General features: G+C 41.2%; 1 protein-coding gene and 1 non-coding gene across 2 annotated transcripts; both read left to right on the top strand.

The window, feature by feature from the left end:
* The first annotated feature begins 208 nt into the window (after positions 1–208).
* On the top strand, positions 209–13,633 carry LOC113430901 (IgGFc-binding protein-like). Its single transcript, XM_087970892.1, has 8 exons — positions 209–1,402; positions 3,499–4,100; positions 5,339–5,903; positions 7,710–8,305; positions 9,497–10,067; positions 11,060–11,259; positions 12,117–12,497; positions 13,308–13,633. The coding sequence occupies exons 1-8, from the start codon at positions 247–249 to the stop codon at positions 13,587–13,589; spliced, it is 4,353 nt and encodes a 1,450-aa protein (XP_087827018.1). The 5' UTR covers positions 209–246; the 3' UTR covers positions 13,590–13,633.
* LOC113428966 (U6 spliceosomal RNA) lies at positions 10,534–10,640 on the top strand. The gene has a single exon (XR_003373029.1). It is a non-coding gene; the product is annotated as a U6 spliceosomal RNA (small nuclear RNA).
* Positions 13,634–13,642: the final 9 nt, after the last annotated feature.

The following is a 13,642-nucleotide window of genomic DNA, read 5'->3' as shown; positions in this document are numbered from 1 at the left end:
ATGTGGTCATTATGGTTAAGCTTTGCTTAAGCCCAATCTTTATGATCAGTCTTTCTCCATCACCTTCATGTTGTCACCCTCAGGATCAATCATCTGAGGTAACCACATAGAAATGCTAAGTTTAACAGACACAAATCCAAACAGGGAAATATCCTAATTTAATGCATAAGCAGATCTATCCACTCCTTCTTTGTTTCAGGAACTTGTCCTGTAACTTCCCGGGGGAAGAGTTTTATTACTGCCTTCATGGAAAATCGCAAGCCTGGGAAACCTACTCAAAAACTTCAGCTGCACATCTCTGGATATAATTTTGTGACAAATATTAAGGTGTCGACCAGCAATTCGATACAACACAAAACCATCAATGAAGGAGAAATTGCTTCCATTACGTTACCACAGTCCTTAGCAATGGAGGGGAGTGACAAATTTAATAAGGCGGTGCTGATCGAAGCTGACCAAGACATTTCCGTCATCTCCTACAACTACTTGCCTCACACAAATGAGGGAACAATCACCTATCCCATCCACCAGCTGGGACAGTTATATTATGTGGTCACCCCCATAGGAAATGGCACAAAAGAATTTGCTATCATAGCCCATGAGGATCTCACCACAGTGACCATCCACCTGAAAGGCACTGTGACATACCAAAGCAAGGTTTACCGTCCTGGGTCCATCTTGGTGACTGACCTTAAGGCCTTTGAAGTAATTCAGCTCCAAAGCACAGAAGATTTGTCAGGCACCAGGATTGAATCGACCAAACCTGTGGCTGTCTTGAGTGGACATACCTGTGTTTCTAAGTTCACAGCCTGTGATCACGTTGTTGAGCAGCTCCTGCCAGTTCAGAGCTGGGGATCCACCTTCATTGTCCCTCCCGTTCCTTTCCAGAAAAAATATGATATTGCGTATATTGTTTCTGCAGAGAACACTTTACTCAAATATCAGTCCAGTTCCAAGAAAGAATCCCGTAATCTGGTGGCTGGAGAAGTCCTTAAACTTGAGATCCTGACCTCTCAACCACTTTTTATCTCTGCTGATGCTGGAATCCAAGTCCTTTTTTTTTTCACTGGTGCCAAAAGGGGAAACAATTCCTATGACCCTTTCCTCATGAACATCCCTGCCACAGCATGCTATTGCAATTCATACCGCATTTATGGAATGAAGAACTTCACAAATCATGCCATGATTATAGCCAAATCCTCGGAGTCTGGTAGGATCAAATGGGAAGAGCAGACGATCAGGTGGACAATGATCCCAGGCAGTGAATATTCATGGGCTGAACAAGATGTGGAGATAACAGATCATGCCCAGTTAGTGGAACACGAGAACTCCCCGTTTGGCCTTTTCGTCTTTGGAGGTGGTGAATCTGATGGCTATGGTACTGTTGCTCTTTGTTCTTCAGGTAAGTATCCTCATAAATTGATGAAGATATTTAAGTTCTTATTAGATTTGGATGAAGGCATGGATTGTTCATCTATATCAGGGGTCACTTTGGGGTCTATAACTCCTTCTGCCAGGTTCTCTTCTCAGAGATCACTCTCACGCATTCCATTCCTTCCCTCTAGCTATTAGGAGAATGCAAGGACAATTGCTCCACACGAATACTCTGACCCCAATCACCCAAGATCCTGAAGTAATTAGAATTCTTTAACTTTCAGTGTCTGTGGAGATTCTCCACTGTCCAGCTCATAGTTATCCCAAGGGTGCTTTTTCAAGAGCAACTGGACTTTCTGGTTTTTCTTTTTTTTCAAGACGTTTCACTTCTAATCCAAGAAGCTTCTTCAACTCTGACTGGATGCTGGGGAATGGAAGTATTTACATTGCTTGCAGACACCTGATCATTTGCATTCTTTTAGAGAGTCATTGAGGCCACTTGGAGGTTTGTCTGTGTCCTCAGGGTCACCTGAGTGGTGCAAATGGATGTGGAGCCTTCTTGGAACTGCTGAAAGGATCGTGTTGTGGAGCTGTGCTTTCTGCAGGATGTTTTCTGCCCTGTGTCCCTTCACTATTGAATGCAGACACAGGCTGTTGGGGATGCAGACAAAACAGCTCATATATCCTTCCATTTCCCACCATTCAGTCAGAGCTGAAGAAGCTTCTTGGATGAGAAGTGAAATGTCTTCAAGGAAAAAGAAAAACTAGAAAGTCCAGTTGCCTCTTGAAAAAGCACCTTTGGGACCTATGGAAAAGATTCCTTTCCTTCCACGGATCCCATTTTCTTCTCCCCTTACCAAGATATACCCAAGATTGTATGCCCCCTTTCTTCTCATCTTGACTAGGCAATTTTGATTTCCTATGTCTCTTCTTTCCATTTAGAGTTAGGGTTAGGACATTTGGTCATCTGGTTGTTGGCTGAGAAAATTGGCATGGCAGATTACAACCTGTAAATGTGCATCCCTCCATTAAATATAATATGCACAATGTGCTTTGAAAATAGCAGGTCAGCATCCTTTGTCATCCAGTTCATGTTCTGGAGTGGGTAACTTTGGCTAAGGGAGCCATCAGCAATTTCTTCTGAGTAGGAGCACTGACATGCAAGTCACTGAAGCTCAGAGGGGGAGAGGAAAAAGTGATGTAAATCCGAGATCCAGAAGGGAAGATGATACAGGGGGAAAAATAAAGCAAGTGAGATCCTTGTCAAACAGCAGAGTACCAAAACCAAACGGAATCAACTTCGATGCAGTTGCAGATAAAATGGTCATCACTTGTACAGTTTTTGTTTACAAATGCATTCACTTTGGGCAAGATTTCTTTGGCCTGTATGGTACGGATCCTCTTCCCAGAATTAAATCTCATGGAATGTACAGGGTTGCTAGGACTGCAGAATTTGTTTAATTCTGTTGGTTAATTTTATTTCATTTATTTTTCATTGAAAAATAACCTAACAATAAATCAAATGTTTATAAACAAGATTGGCAGTTTGAAGTCCCCTTGGCTGGGGAATTCTGGGAGCTGAAGTCCACACATCTTTAAACTGCCAAAGTTGAGAAACACTGGATGTAAAAGTGTTTTCCTTCTTTATTCCCCCCATCCCATTCCTGTATTATTTTTCCACTGCTTATTCAGCCTTTTCAGTAATTAAGCAGAAGAAGTGCAGTTTGGTAGCATCTTATCCAACTAACCTATTTTATGAATAGGGGTTGGCTTTTATGCCTCTTTGCATTTGACGAAGGCTGTGCAGCTCACAAAAGCTTCTGCCTTTTGATAAAATGTGTTAGGTTCCTTCTGATTTTTTCCCTATCATAAACTAATACTTTTCTCCTCCTACAATGCAGACCAGGTGAGATTCCTGTGTAAAGATGCTTTCCTTTCTTCCCAAAGCTTTAAAAGGACTTCTCTTTGCCTTCTCTTTTAAAAGGAAAGTCTGCTGCTCTTTTGATTACCCAGAACTGATGTGAATCTTTTTGTCAATTTGCATTAGATACATAGGATATTTTCTCAGTTATGAAGTGCGTCTCATCTAATCTTGTTTTAACCATGCTTTCTCATATTAAATAGTCCCAATATCCTGTCCTGAGAACAGCCACTACGAAGGCTGTGGAAATGCCTGTCCAGCAACCTGCTCTGACCGTTCTGCTCCCAGCACCTGTAAGAACACCTGTGCGCAAATCTGCCAGTGTGATGAGGGCTTTGTCCGCAGCGGTGAGAAGTGCATTCCGGTGGACACCTGCAGTTGCATTTACCAAGGCATGACCTATAAGGCAGGGGAAGAGTTCTGGGGAGATGAAGACTGCCAGAGTCATTGCAAGTGTGATGCTAAATTAGGCAGGGCTGTATGCCAAAAGTCTTCTTGCAAGGGCAAGACAAAATGCCGCGTGGTCAATGGTGTCCGGGGTTGCCATGCTGTCAGTTACAGTACCTGCATAGGAGCCGGAGACCCTCACTATACAACCTTTGATGGGAAGAAATACGACTTCATGGGAACCTGCATTTACCAAATGGCTGGGCTCTGCTCCATGGATCCTTCCCTTACCCCATTTTTGGTCACCGTGGAGAATAACCACCGAGGCAATAAGGCAGTGTCCTACACCAAAGTGGTGACCCTGGAGATCTACAACTTTACCATCAGCATGAGCCAAGAGTTTCCCCAAAAGATCCAGGTACATAAGCTAATCCAAGAGGGTGTTGGAAAAGTTTATTAATAATAAACATAAGAGTCATTGCAAGGTTCAAATTCTCAGGCATAAGAGCTTCAGAGGTATTAAGTTCTCGATGTTTCTGAGTTCTTGTTGTTGGTCTATAGAGGTTTCGCTACGATTTCTCCAAATCAGGATGCAGATTGTATAGTATATTATTATATACAGCCAATCTCATTGTACACATGTTGTACTCTGACAACAAAGGTAATAATAAAGGGTCAGATATATGGGACTTGCAGAGGTCAGAATAATAATTAGGGAGTATCATCCCTTAATTGATGCCCCCAATATAAATGTTGAAATAGTAAAATAATTTTCTGCATGGTAGAATCCCAAGAGATCCTCCAGGTTGTCAAGACTTATTAGTCTCACACCTAAGAATTCTCATGAGAAAAGCAAAACTACATATGCTTTTGTGGAACTCCCCCAAAAACTCAGCCTAAAAACACTGCTGGCTTCTGATTTAGGAGATGACATATTTTCCTCACTGAAGCTCTTCCAGTCAGAGACCTACTGAAGTTATTAGTTATGAAGTATATTAGTGATGTATTTCATAATTAATAGTACTAGTGTCAAGTCTTTTACAGTAGCTCATAAACAAGAAATCAAGATTCAAACTTTAAACTAGGCAGGTATATTGGGAATAAAAGATGGGATTGGGTTAGAATACAGAATCCTGGAAACTTGCAGTTTGACTCTTATTTCTTAGTGAGGATATTTAAAGGAAAAAATTCCCTATTGTTTTTGATCCAGTTCCCAATCGAATATTGGTTTAATAGGGAGGATGAAGTAACTTATTTGATATATTTATGTTCTACAGTATTTTAGAAACATCTACAGAATGTTTGTTCATAGGCTCAGAGAATTTCATGAGAACTAGTGAGGAAATTATTTCAGTTCTCAATAAGCTAGTGTTTTAATTGTTTTGTGTAATATTTACAAAAAGTTTTATTTGTTATACTGTTTCATCTTAGTGTAAAATTTAAATCACATCTGCAATTTCCTATTTGGGTCTTTTGGCTATGTATAAATTTATTGTTATTATATTGTGATAGATTTCTTACTTTGCTTATTTATCAAACAGCCCATGGAGTGGAATAGGGGAGACGATCAGTCCGAAAGATAACAAGAACAAACCTACTCTTAAGATTGAAAGAATTGTTAGTGCCTTGACTATATTTTTCTGTATCTTAATTCAGGTCAATGGCATCTTTGTGGAACTACCCTTTTCCTATGAAAATAAACTGAGCATCTACCAGACTGGAGTTCACGGCTTCATCAAGACAGACTTTGATCTGAGTGTCAGCTTTGATTGGTACAGCTATGCCAGGGTCATCGTTCCGGACTCTTATGCCAATGCACTCTGTGGCCTATGTGGTAATGCCAATCAAGATCAAAATGATGACTTTCTCATGAAAGATGGAACACAAGCAGAGGATGAAATTCAATTTGCAAACAGCTGGAAGATGAAAGATATTCCTGGCTGCTCTTCTGGGTGCACCAAAAACTGCCCAGTGTGCAGTGATGCTGAAAAACAAACCTACCAAGGTCCATCCTACTGTGGGATTCTTACAAGAAAGAGTGGGCCTTTCAGGCAATGCTATGATGCCATTGATCCTCAATCTTATTTTGATGATTGTGTCTATGATACCTGCGTATATGAAGGTCACCATAAGGCCCTCTGTAGTGCCATCAGCTCTTACGTGACAGCATGTCAAGCTCAAGGCATCCAAGTTGAGCAGTGGAGATCACCATCCTTCTGCAGTAAGTCTTCTCTCCTGTATTCAAAGTTTAGCAATAGCATTTAGACTTATATATTGCTTCACAGTGCTTTACAACCCTAAGTTGTTTAGAGTCAGCCTATTGTTGCCCCCAACAATCTGGGTTCTCATGTTACTCACCTCGGAAGGATGGAAGGCTGAATTAACCTTGAGCTGGTGAGATTTGAACTGCCAAATTGCAGGTAGCTGGCAGTCAGCAGAAGTAGACTGCAGTGTTGCACTCTAACCACTGTGCCACCAAGGCTCATAGTTGGCATAAGAGATGAAAGAGAGCAACCAAAAAAAAAAAGAAAGAAGAGCAAGTTATCACAGTAGTCTTCCTCAACTTGGTGTCAACTAAAAAGATACTCCTTTGGTCTTTTCAGCTTGCAGAAAAAGGGTGTGGGGGAAAACAAGGCATTCCTTAAATGCCTAGATAATCACCCCAGTAGCCCAAAGCTGTCGGAGCATAAGAAGGTTATTGGAGAGCATGATGGATGACTCGTGGAGATGGATGTGTCCCATTGGAGAAGGGTGTGAGGACCACTCCTAATAAATCAATTTAGTTTTCTCTGAGATGTTGCTAGAGACTTTTGATTTGAATGAGGGTGGATTTGTTGGAGCCCTGACACTTGGTGCCCCCAGATGTGTTAAAACCCAACACATCTGAAATGGTGGCAGGTTCAGCAAGATACTGATCCAACATCTGTCGATCCAGGATCTGTGATAAATTGAAATCACCAGCCTGAATTGGAAAAAAGGAAAGAGGCCCAACATTAAAATATTAAAACAAGAACAATCTTTTCCCCAAATATATTAAGCACCAGAGTGATTGTGAATTAATGCAACCCATATGCAACTTTACAGAACAGAAAACATTTATATCTATCAGAGTTGAAACCCAGTATTAATCCCCCCGCCCATTTTTTTCTGTATTTACTGTGGTAATAATTATAATTCTGCAATATATCTTGAACTCTGATCCTTTGTTCATGGATATATTGCTTCAGTTCAATGTCTTAAGGATTTTTTTTTAAGATGGGTGCAACTATAGGTACTGTGGTTGTAATAAATATTGATTTCCTATAGCAAATTAATGGGACATAGGTGGAGCAAATTTCATTTAGATTCAACCCATTATACAGAAGTATTAAATGGCTAGTATCATTGTATCAACATGAAATGTTTTGTCTTGTCCAAAGAAAGTTTCACTTTCCCTTTGGCTCTATGCTTTCGATGAATTCATTCCGAGAAATACATTTGTTTTAAAATTCACAGGCATTTTCATGCATACTCCTCTCCATAGGTACTCCCTTTTGGCTTACTTTTCCTAGTGTGTACATTTTCTGAATGCAATATTTCAGAGGAAGGTCACACTTCCTCAGTGTTGTAAAAGCTGGAATTTCAAGTCAACTTTGCCAATGGGTGTCTAGTCCATTAAAGAATGCCAGGATGAAGAAAAGCATAATTATTTTCCCCTATAATCTATTTAACATAATAACAGAGTTGGAAGGGACCTTGGAGATCTTCTAGTCCAACCCTTTGCACAAACAGGACACCCTATAGCATTCTAGACAAGTGACTATCCAGTGTTGTGATGAAACACCCACAACTTCTGAAGGCAAGCCATTCCACTGGTTAATTGTCAACACTGATAGGAAATTTCTTCCTTAGTTCTAGGTTGCTTCTCTCCTTGATTAGTTTCCATCCATTGTTTCTTATCTTGCCTTCTGGTGCTTTGGAAAACAGGTTAACCCCCTCTTCTTTGTGATAATTTGACAAGCAACATTCTCTTTATTCTGTTCTTCAGGTATTTCTTGCCCACCCAATAGCCACTATGAGCTCTGTGGCAGTGGTTGTCCAGCCACATGCAAGAGCCTCATCTCACCCCAGAAGTGTGATGTTCCATGCCTGGAAGGATGTTTTTGTGACTCTGGATTTATCCGCAGTGGAGATCAGTGTGTTTCAAAGGCCAAATGTGGCTGTTTCGACCAAGGCCGATACTACAAGCTGGGAGAAGAGTTTTATCCCACCACTTCCTGCCAGAAAAAGTGCATCTGCATGGATAATGCAACCATAGAATGCCAAACGTTCTCTTGTGGAGCTCATGAGGAATGCAAGATTGTAAAGGGCGTTCAAGGCTGCCACCCCTTAGGCTATGGGAAGGCCATTGCACTGGGTGACCCTCATTTCATTTCCTTTGACGGAAGGCATTTTGAATTCTACGGCTCCTGTACTTACGCCTTAGCCCAAGTCTGCCAGCACAACCCTCGGCTCCAGAACTTCACTGTGTGGGTAGAGAACGAGAAGCTTGGTGATGGTCCTTTAGTTCTAATCCGGAATGTGAAGGTCTTCATTCATGGTTACACAATCACCCTTCAGAGGGGAGTAAAGTGGCAGGCAATGGTAGGTGAACCACACATTAGCCAAGAGTGTGCTTTACAAAATGCAGCCGTGAAAGTAACATAATGGAGAAGGGCCACATCTGCCTGATCCCATCTTAGAATCATTGGATTGTAGAACGGAAAGGATCACAAGGATGATCTAGTCCAACCCCCTGCTCTATGCAAAAGGACCAATCAAATCATCTTCAAGGTGTGGCTTTCCAATCTCTTCTTAAAAGCCACCCGTGATGGAGAACCCAGAATCTCCATAGGTGGACAGTTGTAAAGAGCTTATCATTAGGAAGTCTATTTCATGGGTTTTCGTTATCATATTTGGGGGAAAGGCTTTGATACCTGGGGCCAGCAAACTGTTTGGAGAATAGGGGCTACACTCCTCCCTGCATATTCTATTTGGGCTTTGTACAACTGCAGAGAACATGGAAATATTGCAGGGATAGCCCCTAAATGAGTGGAAGCAGGGATATCTTTTTGTTTTCTTTTATTTCTTTTCTTTTATTTATTTATTTTTGTCAATTACTTACAAGATAATAGGTATAAGTAAAAACATAGTTATGAATACATGGATACATATAAGAAAAATAAAAAAATAAAAAGAAACAATAGGACAGGGACGGTAGGGACGTTGGTAGGCTTATGCATGCCCCCTACAGGCCTCTTAGGAAAGGGGTGAGGTCAATAGTAGACAGTCTAAGGTTAAAGTTTTTGGGGTTTGGGGAAGAAACCACAGAGTCAGGTAGAGTATTCTAGACATTGACCACTCTGTTGCTGAAGTCGTATTTCCTGCAGTCAAGTTTGGTGCAGTTAGCCTTGAGTTACACTCCTTCCTGCACATTCTATTTGGGCTTTATACAACTGCAGAGAACATGGAAATATTGCAGGGATAGCTCCCAAATGAGTGGAAGCAGAAATATCTGTTTATTTTCTTTTAATAAAATAGGTGCATTAAATTTATTAGGGGCTTAATGCATACAATCAAGCAGAACAGTTACATGCATGCTTTCTTCTGTTGATTTTGCTAATGCAGCCTGCTTGCAAGATCATAAGAGAAGCTGCATTTTATTCTTTTCCCAGGGAAAAAACGGAAAAGGAAAAAAGATGTTAATTACTGCTATGAAGCAATATGAAATGAGCATTAAATTCTACGCATGTAAAACCGGCACTTATCCCCAATTTTTATTCTTTGTTGGTACAGGTGGATGGACAGTTGTATATCCTGCCAATGAATGCAGCTGATGGGAAATTCTGGATCACCCAAGAAGGGAACAACATCATTCTCTACACAACTTTTGGCCTCACAGTCCTATACGACACTTCTTCATATGTTCATGTTACTGTCCCCAGTACATACAGGGGTCATATGTGTGGCCTGGCTGGCAACTTCAACGGGGATCCAAAGGATGACTTCATGCTAGCTAATGGAAAACTCACTGAAAACGTGGAAGAATTTGCAGCTTCCTGGAAGATCCCTGTGAATGGTGTAATTTGTTCTGATGGCTGTGGGGACAAATGTCCCATCTGCAACAAAGCGCAGAAAACAAAATATGAAGCTGGGAACTTCTGTGGAATGATCCCATCCAAGACAGGTCCATTCATAGACTGCCATTCGTTGGTGAACCCAACAGAATATTTTGAACACTGTGTGAATGAGGCCTGTACAACCAATGAGGTTCAAGAATCTCTTTGTCAAAGTCTTCAAGCCTATGCAGCAGCTTGCCAGGCATCTGGCGGCAACATTAGAGCCTGGAGAAGCTCTTCCTTCTGCCGTAAGTTTGTAGGAAGTTACTTTCCATAAGTAGCCAACTCTCTGCCTCAAATGTCTTATTTTATCCTCCTATGCCTTGCCTTACTATTCTTATTAATGGCTGAGTCTATCCAGTTTACAACCATTAAAATCTTCTGGTGCTTAACCAAGTTTGGATGCACCCTGATTCAAAGAGATTCCAGAGTTGTTTCAGCAATTACTGTGTTTTCCCCAAAATAAAACATGTCCCAAAAATAAGCCCTACCATGGTTTTTGCATGTGTGCCCAATATAAGCCCTATCCCCCAAATAAGGCCTTCTTAAGCGCCTGCACAGCCACATGGCCACCCATTCCATCTGGTTGCTTGTGGTGTCATGGCTTCAAGACCTCCTGTCCCGCCATGAGGAAGCAGAAGAAGTGAGCCTTCCATGTACTCTTAAAGTACATGAGAAAAAATAAGACATTCCTTAAAAATAAGCCCTCGTGCTGTGCTTGCTTCGGCAGCACATATACTAAAATTGGAATGATACAGAGAAGATTAGCATGGCCCCTGCACAAGGATGACACACAAATTTGTGAAGCGTTCCATATTTAAAAATAAATAAAAGTAAAAATAAGCCCTAGTGCTTATTTTGGAGCCCAAAAGAAAATAAGACTGAGTCTTATTTTGGAGAAACACAGTAGTTGTTCCAAGAATCCTTAACTTTATTGCCTAGTTGCTAATAATATTATACTCAAGTTCTTTGTTGTGTCATTTGTCCCAATGTGAAGGAGGAGGGAAGGGTAGTAGGCCTAATGTTTTGGTTAGGTTCTCAACCACATCTTTGATTTTTGCTCCAGGGAGACAACATACCTCTCTAGATTGTACTTTCCTTCCCTGGAAGATGTGATTGTTAGTATTAGCACTTCATTAGAGCAGTGTTTCTCAACTTGGGGGCCATTTTAGGTGATGTGGACTTCACTTCCTGGAATTCCCTAGCCACTTTAACCTATTTGCTTCTTCTGTTTCCACAGCTCTCACCTGTCCGGCCCACAGCCATTATGAGCCATGTACCAGAACTTGCGATTCTACCTGTGCTGCCTTATCTACTCCAAGTCAGTGCTCAGGGAACTGCTTTGAAGGCTGTCAGTGTGATGAGGACTATGTGTTTGATGGATCTCACTGTGTAACCATGAAGCAATGTGGCTGCACTTATCGCGGAGCCTATCTCAAGGTAATTTCTCTCTCCCTTATGTGGCTGAGAGCAGAAAGGGGCTATTTCTGATGAGATGGAGACTTGGAATGATTCCTGACAGATTGTAGGTAGTTCTCAACTTACAACTGTTCATTTAGTGACCATTCAAAGTTACAAAGGCACTGAATAAAGTGACTTATGACTATTTTTCACAGTTAGGATCTCTGCAACATTCCTACGGTCATGTGATCAACATTCAGATGTTTGGCAACTGACTCATATTTATAACGGTTGCAGTGTCCTGGGGTCATGGGATCACTTTTTACAACCTTTTGACAACCTAAGTCAATGGGCGAGCCAGAATTACTTAACAACCCGGTTACTAACTTAACAACTGCAGTGATTCACTTAACAACTGTGACAAGAAATGTCATAAAATGGGGCAAAACTCACTTAACAAATGTCTCACTTAACAACAGAAATTATGGGCTCTGTTATCTTTGTAAGTCAAGAGCAAACTGTATTTAGGCAGGGAAATAACTTAAAAATGAGACTTTGGGACAGAAAAGCGCCATTGTTTGGTAATCTGCTGGACAGATGGCTAAACTGGCAAGGTTGTGTTAGCCCATAAACACCATGTATATTTATGTGGTACTTTTATTATTATTTTATTTCATTTTTCAAAGTTTTGAAACCATCCATCTACCTTTATCTACGCAGGACCATCAAACAATAGCTATTATGTTAACTTTTTGGCCCCACTGTTGATGTCCCTGGTTATGGGACCTGCAACATGCATTTATGTCTACAATTAATTTAAAAATTGGAAGGAGGGAGGGAAGGAGGGGATGCTTTTCTTTTCTCATTGTAACCAACTCTGGGACTTTGCTCAACAGATCGGCGAGCACATTTACTCGAAGGGCTGCACAAAAAAATGTACCTGCCAGTCAACAGGCCAGCTCCAGTGTAAAGAAAGCAGCTGCCAGCTTGGAGAGGCCTGTGCCCTTCGGGGAGGCGTGCACGGCTGTGTGACGCTGGAAGCTCAATGCAAACTCACTGCCCAAGCGCATATCACTTCTTTCGATGGTGCCTCAGGGAGGTATTCCTGCAGTGGAGTCTATGAAATAGCTTCTCTTTGTGACCAGAACTCTGCCTCCTGGTTCAGGTTGTTAGTGAGCATCGAAAAGGATTATACGAAGCAGATAGTGGTTGGAAAATCTATCTACTTTTACTTTCGAGGTGGATTCATCCAGATTATAAATGGAGAAAGGTTATGGGTAAGTGAAAACCAAGAGCAAATTAAGAACTAATGGAACACTTAGTAGCCTTCAACATACATTCTTCAATGTACGCTCAACCCTAACACACACACACACACACACACACACACACACACACACACACACAGAGTGAGAGAGAGAGAGAGAGAGAGAGAGAGAGAACTCCTTCATAATTTGTACATATTTTAATAATAAAGTTGCATTTTAAATTTGGCAGTAACTGAAGAAAGAAAAAGTCCCCCTTGACTCAAGCTAGAATCTGGTTGTATTAATGGACACTCCTCTTTGCCACTGACATCTTCAGGAAAAACTTTTCCGCTGTCATGTTCAGGAACACCTTTTGACTTTTCAGTAATAGGGCAGTTGTAAGATCCCCTGGGAAAGCCCTTTCAATGACTTTAATTTTTTTTATTAGATTATAGAATAAAATACAAAAATACAAAAGCAAATAGTAGGACACTGTGGGGAGGAGAAGGGGAAAGAAAAATGAGGAGGGGAGAGAGAAAGAGAAAAGATTGATTTCCAACTCCCTCTGATGCAGTAGAATAAGGCATTGCCCCTCAACCGTTTACTTTTCCATGATAGTATAAACTAGACATTTCTATCAATCTAATCAGTAAAACCCAAAATGAAAGTTTTATTTTTCCCCACCTCAAGGAAACCCCTTTCAATTACTAACCAAGTTGCCATTGTTTAGCTGCTGAGGACTATTTGAGTAGACTCAAAGGAAGGAAAGAAATGTTTAAAATGGGGGTAGGGATGTTTTCAGGTTGTTAACTCTTTTCCTACCTCAATCTTGTTTTCCAGGTAAATGGTCAGAAAATAACGCTGCCATATGAGAACAGCCCTGTGTCCATGAGGAAAACTCAGGATAAAATTGTTATTGACCATGATTCCCAAGTGCAAGTTTATCTCCATCCTGATGGGATGGTGACCATGACAGCCAAGGAGACCCTCAGAGGGAAGCTGTGTGCCACCTGTGGAAACTTCAACAAGGACCATTTGGATGACTTGAAGCTGGCCAGCGGAGAGCGAACAAATAATTTTGATGAAGTACTCAAGTCCTGGGAGGCGGAAGACTTCATTTAAATTGCTTCTAGGCTGTTCACCTATGTGCTTGCGATCTGATGTAACCACCCAAC

This window comes from Notechis scutatus, chromosome 8 (genome assembly GCF_049901735.1).
Source record: "Notechis scutatus isolate UNSWTSFEM ecotype Mainland chromosome 8, rNotScu1.2, whole genome shotgun sequence".
NCBI lineage: Eukaryota > Metazoa > Chordata > Lepidosauria > Squamata > Elapidae > Notechis > Notechis scutatus.
Note: the sequence above shows the minus strand (reverse complement) of the source record. Positions and strands in the feature narration are given on the sequence as shown.